The sequence below is a fragment of the Ochotona curzoniae genome, unplaced genomic scaffold (assembly GCF_017591425.1).
Source record: "Ochotona curzoniae isolate NIBS_2020 unplaced genomic scaffold, NIBS_Ocur_1.0 scaffold_4701, whole genome shotgun sequence".
Classification (NCBI taxonomy): domain Eukaryota; kingdom Metazoa; phylum Chordata; class Mammalia; order Lagomorpha; family Ochotonidae; genus Ochotona; species Ochotona curzoniae.
In genome coordinates this window covers 76,680,628-76,702,078 of record NW_024467122.1, presented here as the reverse complement: position 1 = coordinate 76,702,078, position 21,451 = coordinate 76,680,628, and the positions used below count along the sequence as shown (strand labels likewise).

At 51.0% G+C, this 21,451-nt stretch overlaps 1 protein-coding gene across 1 annotated transcript in view; it reads right to left on the bottom strand.

Moving 5' to 3' along the window:
- The window catches only part of LOC121149076 (cell migration inducing hyaluronidase 1), a 50,615-nt gene extending 29,617 nt beyond the window's left edge, over positions 1-20,998 (bottom strand). Inside the window, exons 1-10 of the mRNA XM_040969513.1 lie at positions 20,911-20,998; positions 20,030-20,176; positions 19,616-19,754; positions 18,544-18,780; positions 16,678-16,857; positions 14,180-14,250; positions 12,727-12,822; positions 11,971-12,092; positions 5,482-5,614; positions 4,601-4,792 (exon numbers count right to left, since the gene is read on the bottom strand). Coding sequence (XP_040825447.1) covers positions 4,601-4,792; positions 5,482-5,614; positions 11,971-12,092; positions 12,727-12,822; positions 14,180-14,250; positions 16,678-16,857; positions 18,544-18,780; positions 19,616-19,754; positions 20,030-20,176; positions 20,911-20,998 — 1,405 coding nt within the window. The remainder of the gene's footprint in view (positions 1-4,600; positions 4,793-5,481; positions 5,615-11,970; positions 12,093-12,726; positions 12,823-14,179; positions 14,251-16,677; positions 16,858-18,543; positions 18,781-19,615; positions 19,755-20,029; positions 20,177-20,910) is intronic.
- Between the last annotated feature and the right edge of the window lie 453 nt (positions 20,999-21,451).

The following is a 21,451-nucleotide window of genomic DNA, read 5'->3' as shown; positions in this document are numbered from 1 at the left end:
GGAAATGGGGGGCAGCCCAAGACCTTGGGTCCCTGCCAGCCATGTGGGAGACATGGATGAAGTTCCAGGCTCCTGGCTTTGACCTGATCCAGGTCCACTGGGGCATGAACCAGTGAATGGAAGCTCTCTCCTTATCTCTTTCTCCATGACTCCACATTTCAAATAAACAAGTTTTTTTTTTCCCTTCTTAATGGAGGCAATGATGGCATTTATCTCCAAAAGTCACTGTGATCACTAAGTGAGTTCATCCACAGACATGCTCCCCACAGCCAGAGTCACAGAAATGACATATGTAGCTGACACTGTTCCCAAGTTCAGGTTGGGAGCCATGGTGGGCAGCCTACGGTGATGGGAGTTGGTACATAGCAGCTTTGGCAGCTTTGGCAGCTGTCTGTTCTGTGAGGGTTCCAGGAGCGACTGCCAGGTAGTGGGAGGGACTGTGTTTATCAGTGAGCCAGCAGAGGAAAGGATGGCAATGTGAGAGTTGCCCTGGGTGTGCTGTCTCAAAGCCTCCATCACACCCCCGCCCACCCATTCCTTATCGTAGCCATTGTACAGCTCAGCCGCTGGGAGCAGCTGGGTTATCTGCCCCACTGCCACGTTCGCAGGCCTCTCCCTGCCGGCTCTCCCAGCAAGGTTGTGGACCTCAATCTTCCCCCCAGGCCCAGTTGCAATCCCACCCTGTCTGCAGAATTCTCTCAGCAGCCTCCACCCCTCCCTTCCTCTGTGCAGCCCTGATTTCGGAAGACTGCCAGGGAGAAGTAGGTGGGACCATATCAGCTTTGTTCCCAATTATGTTGAGGGGCCTTCAGCACCGTGGGTATGAGGGGAGCAGGAGGCCTGGGAAGCAGAAGGAAGCTGGGCAGTGGTTTGCATGGGGTTTCAAGCAGTTTCTTTAAAATAACTGACTATTAACTTCAGAGGCAGATGGAGAGAAAGAATAAGAGGAGAAGAGAGAGCTAATACTCCCATCTATCGGTTCACTCCCCAAATACCCACAAGGGCTCCAGCCAGGAGCCGGTAAGGTCTCCCCCGTTGGGTAGTAAGTAACTGGAGCACTGAACCATCACCCCTGTCTCCATGGTCTGCATTAGCAGGAAGCTGTAGTTAGGAGCAGGAGCTGGGAATTGAACCAGGCACCTGAAGGTGGGACCCAGGGTTGCAGAAGAAGGCTGCTTCCCCTCCACCACTACACAGACAGGAGCTCACAGCCATCCTCCGAGGATGCTCCAGGGCCCCAGACCACCTGACAAGGGACAGCAGTTGCAACAGCCTGAATGGCCAAGATGTCCACAGGGTTGTAAGTCCCAGGATGGGGGTGAGGGTGAAGGAGCCATCTGTTGTCTCAGTGTGTTGTCCCTGCAGGACCCAAGAGGAATCTGGTGCAGAGCCAAGGGCCCGACTGATCCTCCTGCTCTAACTGCAGCTACGGGAAGTCAGTCCTTGCCAGGAGAAACACTACAGGTCTCTGCCCTACTGGTCACTTCCCCGCACACACAGACTCTAGCCTCAGCTGGCCCCATTGCCTCTCCTTCACTCAACAGCTCCATGCTGCTGCTGCCCTCCTTCTCCGGGCTGGCTGCTCTGGCCCTCTCAGTAGCTGGAAAGCACCCTCCTCTCCCAGCCCACATTCCTCTCCTTCTGCCATATCCCGTCTCAGCCCTAAAGTGCTCCTTCGTTCTCTTCCAGCTCCCAGGGCCATCGTTTGCTCCCCTGGGAAGGCTCCCGGTCTGCCCTGATTTGGCCACATGCCTGTTCCCAGCGCCCCCAGGAACCCCGTGCTCTGTTCTGCCAGCAGCTGCCACGGCGGCCAGTGTGTTTTCCTTGGAGTGGTCCTTTGATGGATGTCTATTTTCCTCACTGGACTACAGGTTCCCTGAGGGCAGAGAGCACATCTGTCTTGCTCGCCCCGGCATTTGACAGCCTGGCCCGCAGCCTGCCACATGATGTGTGTTCTTTCCTGGCTTGTTGAATAAACGGGGCAATGCCCCTACCCTGTGGGTGTCCCCGCGGAAAAAGGGTGTGACCTCTGGCCAACCCTCTGTGTTAGTTAATCATTATGACCAAAGTCACTTGCTTCCCACCAGCCCCTTACCAAACTCTCCTTGTGTGACCCAAGAGACCGGAATTGAGATGCTATAAAATATACAAGCTTCAACCACTGACCTGTCAGCCGTGCCCTTCCTTCCTTCCCTTCTATAATGGCTAAATTATTGCCCTATTAACGATAATAGCAGCTAGCATCTATTAAACACTTACTGCATGCCAGGTGCTATGTTAAGCGCCTCACATACATCGATTCCTTTCACTCTCACAGCAACCCCATGAAGTAGTTGCGATCCTTGTCTCCATTTCACAGAAGGGAAAAGTGAGGCAAAGAGATTCTGTGTCCTTGCTGAAAGTCACTCAGCAAGTGGCTGGTGTCTCCTGCAGTTCGAATCCCAGAACGCGTGCTTTCATCACTCTTGGTGCTAGTCCTGCCTCAACCCAAGGCAAAACGGGAATGAAAGATGCCTACTAGAATCATCACAGAAGGTGACCAACCCCAGGTCCTCATCTCTCAGCCAGGTCCTCATCTCTCAGTCAGCTTCCAAGAGCCACATACAGGGTGTAGGGTCGCTGTCCACGCTGCTGGCAGGAACCACATGGAACCCTTTGCACTCAGTGGTAACACACACTTGTCCTGCCTTGTCCTCCAGTCTGCTCCCTCTTCCTGGATCAGGAGAGTTAAGCCATGCATCAAGTTTCCTTGTCTGCCTTGGCCTCTTGGAAGCTTCCAGATAAATATTATGGTCTTGGACTCAGCAGCCTCTACAAACCTCAGATGTGCTCCCTTGTGCATTTATTCTCCTTCTGTTAGTCTCTTATTGCTTAGACCTGCCTCGTTCACTTTGTTATTTTCCCTGGTCATGAGATGTGTATGGATTGGTGTCCCTGGTTAGCTGTCCTATGCTCTTTCTGCAAGGACATTAGAATTCAAACTCAATCACTCTCCCAAATCAGAGAAAATGGTCCTCCACCTAAAATGGCTCCACTGATGACTTTTTTGCACTTGACAAAAGTGTAGACACATTTAATCAGAGAACCGCTCTGTTCTTTGTTCTCAGCAGGGTAACCAAGAAGTGACATGAGCCATCTGGCACTCTAGTACAAACCAGGCTTGCATCCCCACTGTAGGCTAACCTGAGTATGTGCAAGGCAGGTGAGGCTAACCTCAATTGCTTGGGAGGCTAGGCGTGTCAGATGCATTTTCAATTCAATGTCACTTGACCCTGTGCGTGTGTGGACCCAATCCCATCGAGTCATGAGGCATCTGTGTCTGTCCAGGTTCCGGGGTGCCCAGTAATGGTGTCCCTTTCTGGGGTGCCCGGTAATGGTGTTCCTTTCTTTCAGGAGCCGCTCCCCATGTTTTTTTTTCTGGGGAGCACTCTTTCTGAAGGTGCTCTGCCATCTCAGAAAGCCTGTCATGAAGAACCTTGCCCCTGACCACCGGAGGATGAATGTACAAGCACCACTACCTGCTCTGTCCCATCCGGGACTTTTGCGCCCTCCATCCCAGGGACGAGATGTGATTGTTAAGGATAGCGATGCCCCAGGGATACCCCCATTGGTTCCTCTCCTCTGATCCCTCAAGTCACCTTGTTCCTCGTGCTTTTGTGGATGTTCTGATTCTGTTTTAGTTCCCGAAGCTGAATAGGGTCCCAGTAAGCCCTGACTCCCTTTTTTTCCCTTTTGCCTGAGGAAGTCAAATTGGATGTCATGGCTCACAACCAAAGAGCCTTGACTGAAACATAACTCCATCTTGGACAGCTAACCTGGATTTACTCGAGGCTTCCTTTTACCATGGACAGTCTGCGATTCCAATAACTTCACGTGACTTAGACTATCGGATTTCTGAGTCCAAATTTAGGGGATGACAAGGGAGGGACCCAAAAACTACTGGGAGAAGAGGTTTAAAACTTGATGGTAGATTGAAATGTTTTCTGATTTTCACTCCTTCCTCCTAAGTTCTTTTATTATCATTGTTATTAATCTTTTGCCTGCTGGTTCACTCCCTAAATGACCACAGCAGCCAATGCCAGGTTAGGCCAAAGCCAGGAACTTGGAGTTCCATCAGGGTCACCCAAGTGTCTCTGCTGCCTTCCTGGGTGCATGAGCTGGGATCTGGACCAGAAGCAGACAGCCAGGATTCAGATTGGCACTCTGATATGGGGGGGCCAGCATTGCAGGTGGCTTCACTCACTTTGCCACAGTGTTGCTCCCTCCCTGTCCATCTCGATGGGAGAACTCTTAGTCACCCCACATGCTGTGCCCTGGTTGACGGAATGTAACTGTGATTGTGCTGCAGGTTCTAAGCCTGGGTCTTCTGAGAGCTCCCAGGAGCTCCCAATGTCCCCACAAGAATGTGTTCCAGGAAGACTGCTAGTCACAGGGAGCCCATCTGAGCCCAGACCATCACAGAGCACGGTGAGTATGTAGTGCTTGCCCTCCCTGTCTCTGACTGTGACACAGTAGGATGACCAAAGCTGCTTCTGATATCAGTTTGCTTCCAGCCCAGCCCTTCCTAGACCCATCCGGCCTGGGGCAGCAAGGTTCCTACCTGCCACTCGGACCTGTGTGGAGGTACAGGCCCTGCACGGAAGCACCTGGAACTCCTCAGCCTGGTACATGGAATAATCAGTACTGGCAACCACCAGGGTGTCTCCGGGCTTCCACGACTCCACGTTGTCCACCAGATTTAGGATGGTACTGTTCACGTTGGTGTCGATGATGACCGTGAGCTTGGGCCGCACTGTATGCCAGAACAAGAAGCACTGAGACACAACCCTTTCACTCCTGGCAAATTCAGGGCTGCCTACCTCTGCCTTTCCCTTCCTTAAATAAGTAAATGCCAGATTTGCCTACTCAAACTCCAAATCACCAGGCTTGCTCAATGCCAGGCCTGGTACTAAAGTTATTAAAAAAATAAATAAATAAAAAAACCTAACCAGAAAAGAGCCATTCATGATCTCCAGCCTGGGGAATTTTCCACTAACTCCTCAGCTGGCCTGACTTGTGGTTGCCTCACCCCACCCATTCTGCTCAGGCTGTCCAACGACCATCGCTCGCATCCACCGTAATTGACAGAAGCCCTAAAGCTCTCTCCCCTGCTCGGAGCTGCCACCCCTAATGACGGCTTTCTGGGGATAGCCAAGTGTCTCTGCGAACAAACCCACCATCCCTCACCCAATCTAACAAGCACCCTGGGAGCTGGGTTTAAAATAATAGCATCCACGGAGAACAAGGGCTGCCTGTCCCTGCAGGGGAGGGCAGGCCCATACATCCACACCCTGGGTCTCTGGAGCTGAGCCCTTCCCTTCCCTGTGTCACCTAAGGGTCTGGAGGCAGCTGACCTGGCCATGCAGCTGGCAGAGCCAGGCTGCCAGCTCCAGGAACATGCAGCATCGGCCGCATTTGGGTCCCCGGCAGGGAACCACTTACCAGGTTTCCCACAGAGGAATCGCACGCGGTAGCCCTGGCAGGCCCGGCCGTGGTCGTAGCACGCGAACCTGTAATCCTGGCCTTTCTTGTAAACAACCTCAGGGCTGAGGCTCACCCCATCCAACGTCGTGGCCTAGGAATGGTATGGAAATGGTAGAGCAAAGTCAGTTTTTCTGTTGAGAAGGAAAGTGATAATTAGTGTTCGAGACATGCACTTACAGAGCTAAAATCATCCCTGAGTGATTGTCCCAGTGGTGGGCCCCATCTGCTACATTGTATGAAGTCCAGGAATGGCTACTCCTTGGCCACGACCCTACTGCACTTGGTCTGCAAACCCCTCGGATAACTGCCCACTCTCCGGGGAGCCCGGCAGGGGACTTGTGCAGGCTGGGGATCTGCATCAGCCCCCACAAGAGACGGTGGCCAATACCCACTTATTGAGGAACCCCACACATACACACACCTTGTACTGTGTTCAGTGCACAGATGCCCCAACCTGGTTCCATATCACATAAGGGATCTTTAACCATTGTTTTAATTTACATTTAAAAAAATGTGCTGAATTTTATTGATTTATTTAAAAGGTGAACGAATCTACTGGTTCACTTCCCAAATGTTCTCACTGGCCCTAGGGCTGAACCAAGGGAGAATTCAGGGACTCAACACAAGTTCTCTCAGCTGGGTAGCAGGAATCCAAAGTCATCATTGCTGTTTCTCCCTCCGCCCACTTCCAAGGTCAACTCTGAGCCAGGAATCGAAACAGCGGGATGTAGCTGGTGCTCTAAAGGTTTGGCCCAATGCCTGCCCTGGGGGCATCTTTTATCAACACTCATTCCACAGGCTGCTTTTAGTCTGCTGTCAGCCTGGGCCCTGGAATTTTGAAAAGTCACCTGGGAATGGGGCTAATGCTGTGGCATAGCTAGTAAAGCAGCTAGCTGCCTGTAACACCGGTATTCCATATGGGTGCCTGTTCAACTCCCTGCTGCTCTCCTTCTGATCCAGCTTCCTGCTAACGCACCTGGGAAAGCAGAGGGTGATGGCTCCAGTGTTTGAGCTCCTACATCCACTTGAGAGACCTGGAAGAAGCTAATGACTTTGGACCAGCCTCACTGTGGCTGTTGAGTGGTCATTTGGAAACCTCACCACCCCACCCTCTCTCCATCCAACCCTCTCTGTAACTCTGCCTTTCAAATAAATAGATAAATCTTAAAAAAAAAAAAAAAAAAAGCCACCCAGGGACAAGAAAGTTTGAGCATTCTTCTAACAATCCAGAAGAACGTTTACAAAGGAGAGCATTTCAAACAGTTCATGGATAATGGAATTAAAAGGTCAATTTATTTTGGTGCAAATACCCTTGAAACCCATGTGAGTTTCTTCACTATCTGCATTTTCCATGAGGTTTTGAAACATCCTTTCTTCTTATCTCATTCCATCTTCCAAGCACAGCGCTGGGTAAGTGGCTTTGGGTCCAGGCTCCCAGAGCCAGCCCGTGGCATAGGCAAAGTCTGAAGTTGGACTCGGGGTATTGCAAAATGGGCTTCTAAGTCCCTTCTTCTCCTTCTGCCCATAGGCCCTGTGCCCTTGACCCCGGCCTCCAGCCTGGGACCCTCCAGGACTGGTTTCAGTCACTGGGATCTACTAGGCAAGCAGCCTAAAGGCCACGTAGGAACACAGGGGCCGGCTCAGAGAAGGGCCGCATGCCACTCCCCAATGGAGCCAGGGTGTGCCTGTAGGAGCCAGCGGCTGTCACTCAGAGACATACAATCGAGACAAGGGCTGCAGCTGTTGTCGTCTTTGGCACGAGGACCAAAGGCACTGGGGCTGAGGAAACAGCAAAAGAAAGAACAATTAAGAAAAATTTTTTTAAACGCAAGGAGGAGATCTTTTCGGAAACAGGGTGTTGAACTCCTGTCTGTGGTTTGGAAGGAGACACACATGGACCTGCCCCGTTCAAGTGCAGCCCTTTCCTGCCAGCCACACGCCCACACCCAGGTGACAGCCAGAGGCAGAGGTTGCAAACTGGCTTTCAGACAAAAGAGGAGGCCTGGGAAGACTTAGTAGGTTCAGACCCGAACTCAAGGCTGTTTAAAGGTCAAGTCCAGCTCCTCTGATCGAGTACTGTGTGTTTTCTAACAAGAAACCCCCAAAACAGTGAGAATCTTACCAACAGACACTACTAAACAGAGCTAAGGCAGCCAACACTGATCTCAAGGCAGCACTCATCTGATTATTCTAAAAAAATTTTTTAAATTTACTGGGGGGAGATTGAAAGAGAACTCTCATTTACCAGTTCACTCCCTATAATTTAATGCCCATAATGGCTTGGGTTGTGTCTGGCCAAAATCAAGAGCCTAGAACCCAGTCCAACAGGTGGGCAGAAGTGGATGGCACAGAGTTGGGTAGGTGGTGGGAACCCAACTCCGTGCCATCCACTTCTGCCTGCCAGGGTACACATTCACAGGAAGCTGGACTTGGAGGGCAGGGCCAGGACTCCCACCAAGCACTTGGCCATGAAACGTAGGCATCCCCATAAGCAGGGTGATCCATAGGCCCAACACCGGCCTTCCTTTTTCTAACCTCTGTTTTGGATAAGAAGAGTTAAAGGAAATGATATGCTAGCATTGCAAAGTGGTGGTGCAACTTGTTGAGACACAAAGCCAGCCCATGGGCAGATCTGAGAGAGAGAGAAAGCGCGCAAAGTAGAAACTGTGGTGTGTGGCTTCATTTTTGTTTGCATTTTTCCAGTCGAACTACAAACTTCCAGAAAAGATGGCCTTGGGGCCAGACTGGGCCAGCCTTGCCACTCCCTCTGTCTTCCTAGCCTGCCTTCTGCCATTCTGCCTCTGTAGTGCCACTCCCTCTGAGGACCTGCCTGCGTCAGTGCCAAGCAGGTGGGCCAGGAGTGGGTGGCAGGTGCAGCCATGAAGAGGGACCCAGAGCAAATGGATTTGCACAAATGGGCATATGGGACAGTTGGTGGGTTCTATAAGTGGGGGCTTGGGCTCTTTGCAAGGAGGAAATCTTGCCTCTTCCCACTCTTGTGGGAACAGGGCAAGGTTGACTTTGTCCACCTGGCCTTGGGAGCAGCCAGCAGCAGGTGCCGTGGCAGCAGTCTGACCTCTCCTGAGTATGAATAGGCCTGGACTAGGGACCACACTACGGACTGAAGACTGGTGGCAAGAGGAAGAATGGCACCTGCTGTACCCAATGTGGCTGGTCTCCCTCAATGTCTCTACAGACACAAGTTTGAATTTGCTGTTGGAGACATATGACTGTTCCTTTTCTGGACTTCCTGGGCTTCGGTTTTTGTCCAGATGCTATTCCAGAATCAAGGGTTTGACTTAATGCAGCAACCTCCAAGGCTTCTCAATTGTGGGAAGGCTGGGGTAATCTGTGTTCTTCTTTGGACTTTCAGGGACTGGCAACTGGAATCCAGGGAGTTTGTTGTCATGGATACTTCTTTTGTAGGTGGGGAGCCTGGGGGGGGGGCACTCGGCCATGCAATGTGGCAGCTGATGGGCAACTGGAGCAATCCATGGAGCTCTTGGCCTGGGGCTTAACTGTGCTTTGTGTGGCTCAGGGAAGGACCTGGTTCATGCTGAGAGCAAAGCAACTGGAAGAGTAGGAAATGCCAAGGCCGGGCTGTATTCCTGGCATGGATAAGGGGCCTTTCCATCCACAACAGGCTGGAGCCAGACAACTGGCACGGCCAACACCAGGAGGGATTTGGAGGCCACGTGAGCATTCTTTGCGGATTTCCAGAAATATGTGGAGAGGGGAAGCTGGTGAAGCATCGGACTTCCTGTGGTCAAGGACACGGGAGAGTGGAGATCTATGGCCACGTCTGATCAGAGCTGGAATGCTCGGGGTTGCAAGAGAAAATTAAAGTTAAATCTGGGAAGTATGTGCTTTGGGGGCGTCCGTACTTTGTGATGGCGTCAGACCCAAGAGGAGTCTGCAATTTGCAATTTAAGCTAGGTAAATCCGGCTCAGTAACGCTGGAGCCCTGTGGAGCACAGAGCATTAGTCAGATAATGAGAAAGCTTCCCTTGCCTTTGCTGCCTGCAGACCAGAGCACCCTTTCCCCGGATAGGTAACGGCTCCCTCCTACCACGCGAGGAGCAGGTTGCATGCTCTGCCCAGGAGAGGTGCAGGAGCGAAAGGCCACCTGAGATTGTCAGTCACTGTGGCTGTCCCACACAGTAACAGTGGGGGTCCAGACCCCAGCATTTCCCCAACCCTGCCACATGGCCTCCAAAGTCCTAGGAACACTTCAGTCTCTTACATAAAAAGATGTTGACTTTGTACAGACTTCACACACACCTTCTCATGCACTTTAAGTTTACCTATTGAGTATTTATAATTCCTAACCCAACGTGAATGCTATAAGGAATAGTTGTTATTTGCTATTGTTTAGGGAATAATGGTAAGAAAAAAGTTATTGTGTCTTAGTGTGTAAAGGTGCCACCAGAGATGCCAACATCCAATCTAGGCACCCGTTTGAGTCCTGCTTGCTCTACTTCCCACCCAGCTCCTTGCTGACAACCTAGAAAAAGCAGCAGAGGATGGCACAAGGATTTGGACTCCTGCACCCATGTGGGAGATCCAGATGAAGTTTCTGGTTCCTGCTTTTGGCTTGGCCCACTCTTGATCTTTGCAGCCATCTGGGGAGTGAACCAGAAAATAAATCCACTCCAACCCTGTAATTCTGGCTTTAAATAAATAAGTAGAAAAATGTCTATGTATTCAATACAACATACAATCCTTTTTCTCAAATGTTTTTTGATCCAAGGTTGATTGAATCCATCAGTATGGGATGTGTGTTTACAGAGGACAGCCGATTAATTTTTTTTTAATTGTGTTGCATTATGTGACACAGTGTTATGAGCACTGGGATTCCCCCCGACCCCTCCCCGAACCCTCTCCCCTTGGTGGATTTCTCCACCTTGTTGCATTACCACAGTTCAAATTCAGTTGAGGTTCTTTCATTGGAAGTATTTATCAAGCATAAAGTCCAGCATCTTATTATCCTAATGAGTTCAACGACTTCTTGGTGAGACCGTCTCTGGTCTGAAGGTAAAGCCGGCAAAGTATCGTCCCAATCAATTAAAAGCCCCAACATAACATCAACTACAATTTACAACATTATCAGCCGACTGTTTCTTTTGTCTGAAAGTGGATAACATTGACCAGAGTAGTTTTCCAGCAACTTTTAGCTTTTTTTGTTTTTGTTTTTTTGTTTGTCTAGTTTCTTTATCTGAGAGGCAGAGTTACAGAGGAAAGGAGAAAAAGAGAGAGAATCTTCCATCCACTGGTTCACTTCCTAGACAGCTTCAATGGCCAGAACTGATTCTATCAAAAGCCAGGAGAAAGGAGTCTCCTCTGGGTCTCCCTAATGGGTGCAGGGGTCTAAGGACCTGAGCCATCCTCTGCTGCTTCTCCAGGCCACAGGCAAGGAGCTGGATCATAAGTGGAGCAGCTGGAATACAGACTGGTGCCCTAATGGGATGCCAGTGCTGCAGCTGAAGGATTAGCCAATAAGCCACCATGCCAGCCCCAGGACTTTTCATTCTATAACAAGCCTTTTAAGAGGCTTCCAATTTTAGTTTGAAGTGAGGTTAGGAGTAGGGAAATAAATGCCACTGCCATTACATCACCTGGGACTTTCTCTCTATCCTGTTGTATCCCACAGAGTCCAGGAGCCCACACCCGAGCTGGGGAGCTGAGAGAAGTGGGAATTGACCCCATCCTTTCTGATCTCCTTGGGTAGAGGGAACGCTGAGAGATCCTGTGCCTAACAGTCTACCAACACTGCTCTAGCAGAACTCGCTGGGGAACAAGGTGATGGGAGCGTTGTACGCCTGCTGGCACTCCAGACCCCAAAGGTACTTCACTGAGCAGCAAAGCTGGGCAGCATAGTCCCAGGTGAGGGGAACAAGCAGCAGGACCCAGGAAGGTAGCAGCTGTGGGGTGGGGCAGCTGGTATGTTTCCCTCACTGCCTTGATGCTGCAACCGACAGCCGTCGGCTCACCCTGTCAGTGCAGGCTAGGAGGCTCCTATCACCCAAGTGACAAGACTCCGTGGCTGGGCCCGGCGCGGTGGCGCAGTGGTTAAGGTCCTTGCCTTGCACGCCCGGGATCCCATATGGGCCCCGGTTCTTATCCTGGCAGCCCCGCTTCCCTTCCAGCTCCCTGCCTGTGGCCGGGGAAGGCAGTCCAGGACGGCCCAAAGCTTTGGGACCCTGCACCCGCGTGGGAGACCTGGAAGAGTCTCCTGGCTTCGGATCAGCATAGCATCGGCCGTTGCGCTCACTTGGGGAGTGAGTCATCGGACAGAAGATCTTCTTCTCTGTCTCTCCTCTCTGTATATCCGCCTTTCCAATAAAAAAATAATAAAAAAAATAAATCTTTTTTTAAAAAAAAGACTCCGTGGCTCCAGAGTCTTCTCCTAAGTGAAGCAAAGCTGCTGGCCTGTTGCAGGGTGGGTACCTGGATATCGATGGGGCGATTGCAGATCTTCCCTGGGTGAGCCGCCCAAAGCTCTGAGATTTTCTCTCCGCCTCTGTTCTGTGTCACTTTATCATGCTCGAACCATTCTGTCCACTCCACATCTAGGCAGAAAGCAGACAGCAGCGTCAGGCCGGAAGCGGCCCAGGGAGGCAGGTCACACCCAGTGTGGTCCCAGGTACCCTCAGGCAGTGGGAATTGAGACTCCTGTGTCCCTGGTTGCAAGTGGTGGGATGTGGATGGTGGTGCACGATCCATTCTCTCCCATGTTTGAGTAAAACAAACCGCCTCTTTTCGGATTCCTCATTTATAAAAGCAGTGTGTATTCTTCGCTGTTACAAAAGCAACTAAACAAAAAGAGAGGAATAAAATCCCTCTGAAGACCCATTCCCCAAGGGCTGCCCCACGGCTGGCAGCTACTTGCGGTCCCAGAAATGGGCTGTTTGAAGACCAGGTCCTGTTGCTGTCTGCATTTTCTACCCAGTGCCACTGCCTGGATCACAACAGCTGTTCTTCAAATTAAAGGAAATACAATGGTAAAGCCCAAGTCTTAACTGTTGGGAGGCATCCCTTTTGGGTTTGTCCCCAGAGTGGCTTCATGCATGACAATCACTTCCGCCTGGAAATCCGTCACTGACACGCCACCATCAAGTGAGACTGCTGGTACTGGTAGGAGGTACTGACTCTGCAGAGAGCGTGGCTCCTGGCTGTCTCTCCCCCCCACCTCAGGAGCCTCACCTTGAACCCACTCGCTGGAGGAAGACACATTGAAAGGCTCGCCGTGCTCCGTCTGGAATAGTTTGGAGACGCGGGCGGCAGCGGAACCTCGGTGGCCTGCCAGAGTGATCAGAGGCTTCAGTGCCCATCCCTCATCACCACCCCACCGTGCCCAGATCCCTTGGTTACAAGACAAACAGATCTTCCCCTATCCCAGCCCATACACGTGGAACTTGGATGGTTCTTTAAAAACACTTTAAAAATCAAGTCATTTTTTATGTTTTCATGGCCTGCTCTTTTGTTTCAACTTAGATTCTCATGAAATCAGACTCGTGATTTGAATTCCTGCCTTGGATCAGAAGCAACAGTGCCTCCTTTGCTGGACAGACAAGGCTCATTCAAAATGCCTTTCTTGGGCCAGGCACGATAGCTCAGTGGCTAAAATCCTCGCCTTGCATGTGCCGGGATCCCATATGGGCACCAGTTTGTGTCCTGGCGGCTCTACTTCCCATCCAACTCCTTGCTTGTGGTCTGGGAAAGCACTGGAGGATGGCCCAAAGTCTCGGGACCTGGCACCCACGGGGGAGATCTGGAAGAAGCCCCTGGATCCTGGCTTTGGATTGGCTTAGCTCTGGCCATCTAGGCCACTTGGGGAGTGAACCAGTGCTTCCATCTGCTGGCTCACTCCCCAAATGGCTACAACAGCCAGGACCAGTCCCACCTAAAGTCAGGATACAGGAATTTCCTTGTAGTTTCTTGTGCATGATGGCAGGGGCTTGGATCCTCATCTGCTGCCCTATCAGGTGCCTTTGCAGAGAGCTGAATCAGGAGTAAGAGCAGGTGCTCTAATTTGGGAGGCTGGAGCCTGTCTCTTCGAAGTGACTTTTTAGCCAAAACTCTTACCCTTGCTTGCTCTTTCTTCCTCGGTCTGATTTTTTTTTTTCCTATGGCACTTTTATGTTTCACATTAAGTCACTATTTTGAAAGAAAAAATTATCTGAGAGGCAGTGAAACAGACAAACATCCACCGAATTTTATTCCCCAAAAGACTGGAGTAAGTTGAAATCAGGAGGCAGGTCTCCCACGTGGGTTGCAGGATCCCAAGGACTTGAGTCATTCCTATTGGCTCCTAGGAGCTGTGCTAGCAAGAAGCTAGAGGCAGCAGCCAGAGCTGGGTATCGAACCCAGGCACTTGGATTTAGAGCACACGTATCTTAACTGCTTGGTCAAGTCAAAGAAAACTTCTTGGAAAATAAAAACAATACTGCAAGTGATTGATATTCAACTGGCATTGACCCTCACCACCATCATGTAACACGGCCAGTTACATGGTTGGTCACTCAACCAGGCATTAGCACAGGTGTAACCACACCCTTGGGGAAGTGGATCATTCAGAAAAACCTCAGGTCTCTTGGAGAATGAGATCTGGTGATGGGCAAGAACAGAATCAGCCCTGCAGCCAACTGTGAATTACCATGATATTCAATGTGGTCTTCCACGGAGGCAGCAGGATTCCCCTTCACAGTGAGAAAACTCCAAGGATGCCTGGAAAACAAGTCAAGCAACAGTAAGGATTCAAGCTCGCTGCATGTGTGAGCCTGCGTGGTGGCGGAGTTGGATCAGCAGGAACCGCAGTGTGTTCTCCAGCAGGGTCTCCGTTCTGCAGGTGAACAGAATCTGTCCTTGCAAGCACTCGGCTTCTTCCCCTGCCTGGCTCGCCTGCTGTTGGTTTTATCATGAACCTCTTCATCTCTGAGCTGCCAGTAGACCCACCATGAGTCACAAGCATGCACACACACACACACACACACACACACACACACACACACACACGCCAGCAGACCCACCAAGCTCAGTTAGACTCTCATTCAGGAAGTGCCCTGTCCTACCTCCTCCCTTAAGAAAATGTTTTCGTTGTGTTGGTTCCCTGAGACTTGGCCTCGAGAAACGTGCTGGAGGCTAATGGGGCTGACCATACGGTTATCCACCTTGAGCCACGAAAAGGATTGACACACCCTAGCTTCCTGATGGGTGGGTACAGAGGGAGAAAGAGAGAAGTGTGGAAGATTTTGCAAAGTTGTCTGCCCTCCTGGGCTCTAAGAAAGTGCACACATTGCTGCAGGGGCAACAACGTTCTCTGAGCTATCTGTCTTTCTCACCATGCCTAAGGCAGAGATGGGTTCAGGACTCAGCACCCAAAACATGGCACCTCAGGCGCTGCCGGTTGAAGGAGCTCTAAGCAGTGGTAGCAGGAACCCTGCAATCTGTCGGGCCCTCCTTGTACCCAGGAGAAAGGGATTTGCACACTTTCCTCTTGTTGACTGGTGTTTCGTTCTTGGCTCCAATCAAGTGTGGAGAAGGGTGGAAGGAAAAGAGCTGCCCCGTCTCCCGCAGCTTCTCTCTTACCACAAGCAATCTGTAACTTTTGGAGCTCTTTGGAATGCAGTCCACTGGGAAAATAGGCAAGGACTATACAAGGTCCTTAAAGGCCAAGGCGTTTCCCTCACATGTATAAAGTGAATTCTAATTAAGCCACTAGCTCACTAAAGCAGCTGCAGTGTGTCATTCCTACCCACTTGCTCGACAAGGATGCAGAAGAGAGTGTGACGACACACCGTTCACATCCACAGTGATAAGCACAGATTCTCTCCGAGTGACTCCTCACAGCGGCTGGGCATTCAGCAGTGCCATCCTCTTGCTTGAAAGCCTGCAGTGGCTTCCCCATTGCCCTCTTGGCCAAGACCCCGAGGTTCTTCCTGTGGAATCCTGGCCTTGCTGCGTCCCATCCTGGCCTCATAGCCTGCCCTCTCTGCCTGACAGGAGGACTTTCCCCATATCTTCTACACAGCTAGGTTTTTGCCCTGGAGCTTAGAACCTGCTGCTCGGATCTGTCTGGGGCACCTGCTTGGCTTTGCTCTCACTTGCAAGTCTGCACCAAACCCTGCTTGCCTGCTCTTTCATACCCTTTAGCCTTCTTATTAATCTCTACCTTCCCAGAAGAGCACAGGAGACTTGGCATACAGTCGAGCGTCTCCCCGCAACATCTGTTCAGCCACCTGCATGGGTAAGTGGATGGGCGATCCAGATCTCAGCTCTACTGATTTTAAATGCTGCGAGTCTATCCCGCAAAGTGTGTCCCATGCACACGAGCCCAGCCCCACTTCCCCGAGGGAGGCACAGCAGGTGTCATACCTCCTAGGGCTCCAGAAGGAGAGAAAAACAACTGATATTTACTGAGGAGGGGCCAACCATTCTGCTCACAGGTTGTTGAGAGTCACTGTCAAGATAATTCCTTTTTCTGATTCAGGAGCCACACACACACAAAGTCCCACTGGCCTGTGGTCATATCTCCCAGGAGGGAATGGCCCGGACTCAAGTCCAGACCATCAGGTGCCAGTTCCCTCATTGCTCTAGCTCCGATTCATTCATAAACCAGCCTTTGGTTTTCTATAACAGTAGAGTGGAGGCGTGATCAGGGTTGGCTAACAATGGAAACCTACCATGCCAGGAAATCACTGCCATCTTTGGCTGCTTCCATTTCCTGCTTCAAATTCCCTTCCAGACGGAGCTGCCCCTGGGCTGTCCAGTGTGCCCCCTGGAACCTGAGACACCTATCCCTTGGCACAGGGAATCTGCCCAGCCCATCTAGAGGTGGTGCTCTGAGCCAAGACAAGGGGCTGGCCTGTCTAGGCCACTGCCAACCTGGATCTCAGTAGCCGAATGGAGAGGCACCCAAATCTCCCAGGAGTCACACGCAGGTAGCATTAATTTGTCATGGAGCTGGGATCTGACAGCTTGACCCAAGCTGTGGTTACTGCGAGGGCAGCAGTTCCCTGCTGAGGCCGCTCAGTGTGCCCACCAATGGCAGGCATGAAGCAAGCACAACAGCAGTGAGCAATGTTTGCCATTCAAAACAAAACCCCTTGGGGAACAAGCCCTAAAGCCTGCGGAGGTGGAAGTGCTGGGTGGTACCTGAATCCAAGGTGCAAGAAGTGCTTGCTGCCCAGTTTGGTCATTGCCTTTCGGGCCATGTCATCCAAGTTTCGGGAACCTTCGTCATTCACTGCGACGGAAAGGATCTGGCCATCGGGCACCGCGTTCAGATACTGAGCCAGACGCTCGCTTTCCTTCTTGGATGTGTAGGTGTCAAACCTAGAAAGGACACAAAGAGAGGAAATTCTCAAAACAGAGGAGTCCGAGCACACGTCGGTGTCGTGACATGCCAGCATGCCAGCATGCCAGCCCAGGCTCCCAGCCGGGCTGTGGCTGGCAAACAAAGTTGCTTATATTGCAAAGAACAAGTCACTTGGCTGGTTTTGTATACGAGATTCACAATACCCAAGAAGAAGGGATTAGACCAGGGTGGACAAAATGCCAGAGAATTGAAGAGAGGAGGAGGATTTCGAGGGTTGCTTTTTCACGTCCCTCTTTCATCTGGGGACAGCCGCTCAGACCCACCTAGAAAAAATGTGTGACTCTGGGAGATGGTTCAGACATTGTCAATGGCTTGGAATATGATCTCTGGTTCAGACTGAAATTGCTCTCCTCAAATTCCTGAACCAGAGATCATGTGACTCTCCAGAATCATGACTGTCATCTCCACAGCAGCCCGTCTACAGTGAAGCATTGTCATTAAAATGTCATCTCCGACTTGAGAGTCGCAAGAACATAACTCCCGACCATTGGAAACATGTTCCTTCTGATTATTTTTCTGTTTATCATGTTTTAAAATCCGTGTTGTGGTAAGGAGGGTTAAGCCTCTGTCTTGCAACACGAGCATCCCATGTCACAACACTGGTTTCACTCCCTGCTGCACTGCTTCTGGTCCAGCTCCCCACTAATGTGCCTGGGAAGGCACCAGAGGACGGCCGAGTGCCGGAGCTCTTGCCACCTGCCTGGGAGACCTGGATGGAGTTTCTGGCTCCTGGCTTCTGCCTGGCGCAGCCCTGGCTGTTGTAGCCATTTGAGGAGAAAACCAGAGGATGGAAGATTGATTGGTCTCTCACCCAACAACCTCCCTCCAACTCCCTTTTGCTCTGCCTTTCAAATAAATAAATCTTAAAAGGGAACACTTTTCATGTATCTTCTTAAATTTTAACTGACAAGGACAGAAGTCCAAACTGACATGAGTAACTCATCTTCATCCATGTAAAACACCAGGAATTATGGAGGGTTTTTTTTTTTTTTGCCACTGGTAAGAACTGGCAAAAAAAAGGGCACTTTTGTAATGATTCCAACTCTCACACAAATATAAAGATTTTGTGCAATTACTATGGAAATTGCAAAAGAATTAGTCTTGCTACTTAAGAAGCAAAAAAACAGTCCTAAGATGAATCCAGAAAACAAAGCCAGCTTGAATAGCCAAAGAGATTTTGAAAAGACAAGAAAAACAAGGGTGGTAGCAGTGTGGGAGCTGGAAGGGGGCTGCTGAGCCCTCAAGCTTGTTTTGCATTGTTTTAATAATTTGGTCCACCCTCTGTCCCCTTCCTCTCATCCTCCACTGTCCCTCCCAGGGTCTGTGAGTGGCCAGCCTGGCACTTCTCAGCCCCTGTCTTCACTCACTCATCCCCATCTTTTTATCTCATCAAATCCTCACCTGCACTCCCACCACTGCAGGTAACTTTCTCAGGTGGTTTTAGCGTGTGTGTGTGTGTGTGTGTGTGTGTGTGTGTGTGTGTGTGATGATTCCTGCTAAACTCAGCCTCATCAGACTTGCAGGGATTTTCCTGTTGGGTTCTCTGTTACACATCTGGTACCTAGTTCAGGACCTACTGAATGCCCAGCAAGTGTAGACAGAATGAAGACGCATGTCACATGCTGAGGGCAGGCAAGCCTCACCGGTCTGAATGAACAACAGTGGCTGATTTGGGGTCGATGACATGCACAATGACTCCACGGTGGCCCCAGCTCCTTTCGAAAAAATAGCCTCCCTCTTGCATGCCCCCTGGGTGGAGGGTCTTGTTCAGGAACGTCCAGGAGAGCTTCTTCTGTCCATGCAACTCGAGGGTGCCTCCCCTGTCGACGCCAAGGTACTTCAGGCCAAAGTAAGGGTCGGGCTCAATGCCTTCATCAGCCCTGTGAAGGAAGACAGCTCTGTCTGCTCCATGTGGAGGTGACATGTCTGCGTCTCATCATGGAGGGCCAGGGTAAACAGAGTCTCAGCATGGCTTCTGATCCCAGCCTCCCACTAATGCACACCCTGGGCAGAGCGGAGCAGCTGATGGCCCAGGTACTTGGGTCCCTGCTACCCATGTGGGAGACTCGGATGGAGTCTTAGGCTCCCAACTTAGGCTCGGTCCAGTCCCCATTGGCTATTGTAACTGCGAACTGGAGTGGATGAGATCTCTGTTTCTCTCTCAATCTCAACTTTGCCTTTTAAATAAATGTTTTCTTTAAGATTTATTTATTTGTATTGGAAAGGCAGACCAGCTCTATGGAGAGAAGGAGAGACAGAGGGAAAAAGACCTTCCATCCGCAGATTAACCACCCTTTGCAAGTGTCAGCAATAGCCAGAGCTGAGCTGATCTAAAGTCAGAAGCCAAGAACTTCTTCTAGGTGTCCACATGGGTGCAGGGATCCAAGGCTTTGAGCCATCTCTGCTGCTTTCCCAGGTCATAAGCAGGGAGCTGAATGAGAAGTAGAGCAGCGGGGACCCAAACTGGTGCCCACATGGGATCCAAGCACTTGCAAGGTGAGGATTTCGGCATTGAGCCATTGCACTGGGCCCAAAAAATAAATCTTTAAAAAAGAAAATCAACCAAACAAATAAAAACACCAGACCATCTGCAGGACAGAATGTTAATTCCTGTCTCATCCTTTTACCTTTTACTGTGCTTGGGAAGGCCCCTACCCTCCTCCCTGGTCCGGCCTCCCATCAGATTCAAGAGGTGCCCAGGTCTGGCCTCCTTACCTGCCATACAAGATGATGCTGAAGTTGCCTTGGAAAGGGCAGAGGGCACTCCCAGCATGCAGCTCTCCGCCGTTGTCAATCAGGATGTGCCGGGTCCTCAGCACAATGGGCTCCTCGTGGTCTTTAATGACTAGTTTGCCTGGAGAGGTGGGGATGGAATTGGAATAAAGAAAGTTGGGGAGAGGGTCAAGGGCAAGGTGCAGCAAGGCTGAGGTCAGAGCCTTTGAGCGCCTCTGGCCCCATCCAGGTGGGTCACAAGGCACATTTCCCAACCACGTCCACCACCATGGAAAGAAGCTGTGAGCGTGAACCCAAGTGCACACCCTTTAGCCTGTTCACCAGCAGGCTCAGCCGCCTGCAGCCCCTCTCTGCAAGGCTTGCGGATGGGCACAAGCGGGGGGCCAAGTTGCTCACCTCCTTCTGTGATGTGGATGGAGTGGACAGTGGCTGAGGAGGTGAGAAGCAACATCTTGCCCTGGCCAATGTGCACCTGGTGGGCCTCATCGTGGCCAGGGTTCCAGGGCTGCAGCTCTGGGCTCTGGTCAGGACACTCGGCAACTGCTGCCAAGGACAAAGAAGAATGACCACTCCCATCCTCTGGCATCACCACACAAAGACCGCCCCAGGCCCTAGGGCACTCGGTTCTCTGTCAGCACCCTTGCATGGTTCAGTTTCCCCAGTTACAGCAGGAAAGGAAGATAAGATGACTACTCAGCACCTTCTATGATTCAATGTTAAGCCATAATTTGCCCAGATTCTTTGGGTTCCAAGATGTTCTGCTGCCTGGAAAGTGGTAGTTGAAGAGTTAACAAAACTCTTTTCCTTAATGCAAGTGAGAATCTGACCTTTGGCTAATTTTCTAGCTCTGTTCCCCAGGAAACCTGAGAAAGATGGTGTTATATAAACTGTTACCAAGCAACCTTGCTTATAACGGAATAGATCCCTGACTGGTGAATAGTCTCTAAACTAAGAGGAACCAGAAATATGCTCACACCTGGCAGGCTGGCATGCCACAGGCTTTCCTATGGGCTGCCACTCTTGCTATTGGGCGTGTCTCGAGAGCCCCAAAAGTTATGTCTATGGAGTTTCTGTAAGACATGATGGCTTGAGGCCGGTGTTGTGGCCTAGCATGTTAAACCCAAGGTGATGTTCTAATTTCCTTCAACCCAGGTTGTTCCCTACCTGGAGAAACAGAAAGGAGCACGTTGGAAACAACGGTGTGTCTTGCCACCAGAGCCTTTCCCATGAAACAGAAAACCCTGACACTGCTTGGATGCAGCTCCGGGGTGACTCACCTGTGGCTGTGGGGAAACGGACCAGGACCAGCCAGCTGATAGTCAGAACAGCCTTGAAGGAGAGGTCCCACCTGCCGGCCGCTCCCATCCTAACAGAGTGTTCTCTGAAACAGAGGCACATGGAGATCAGACCTGCAGCCTGGGCGGCTAGCAGTTGGAATGCAGGGGAGACAGGGAGAGGGGACAGACAGAGCTACACATACACATGCATACACACGTACTCACGCAACAGAGGGCACTGCCCAGGCCATGGCGGGCACCCACCAGCCAGCCCCAGGTCTGAGCAAATGGAGACACACACACTCTGCCCTGGCCCATCCTGGGCTCTGTACTCAGAGACTGAGGGGAAGATGGAATTTCATCCTTGCTGTTCATGCTGCCTCTCCTCCAGAGTAAGACTTTTTTCTATTCTTTTCTTTTTTTTTTCCCCCTTAAGAAGCACAATAATTCCCACTGAATACACTGAACATGAACCGTGAGCCAGGTGTCCAATGCCACCAGCTCACTGTGTCACCTCAGCTAATTTGCTCAGCCTCTCTGG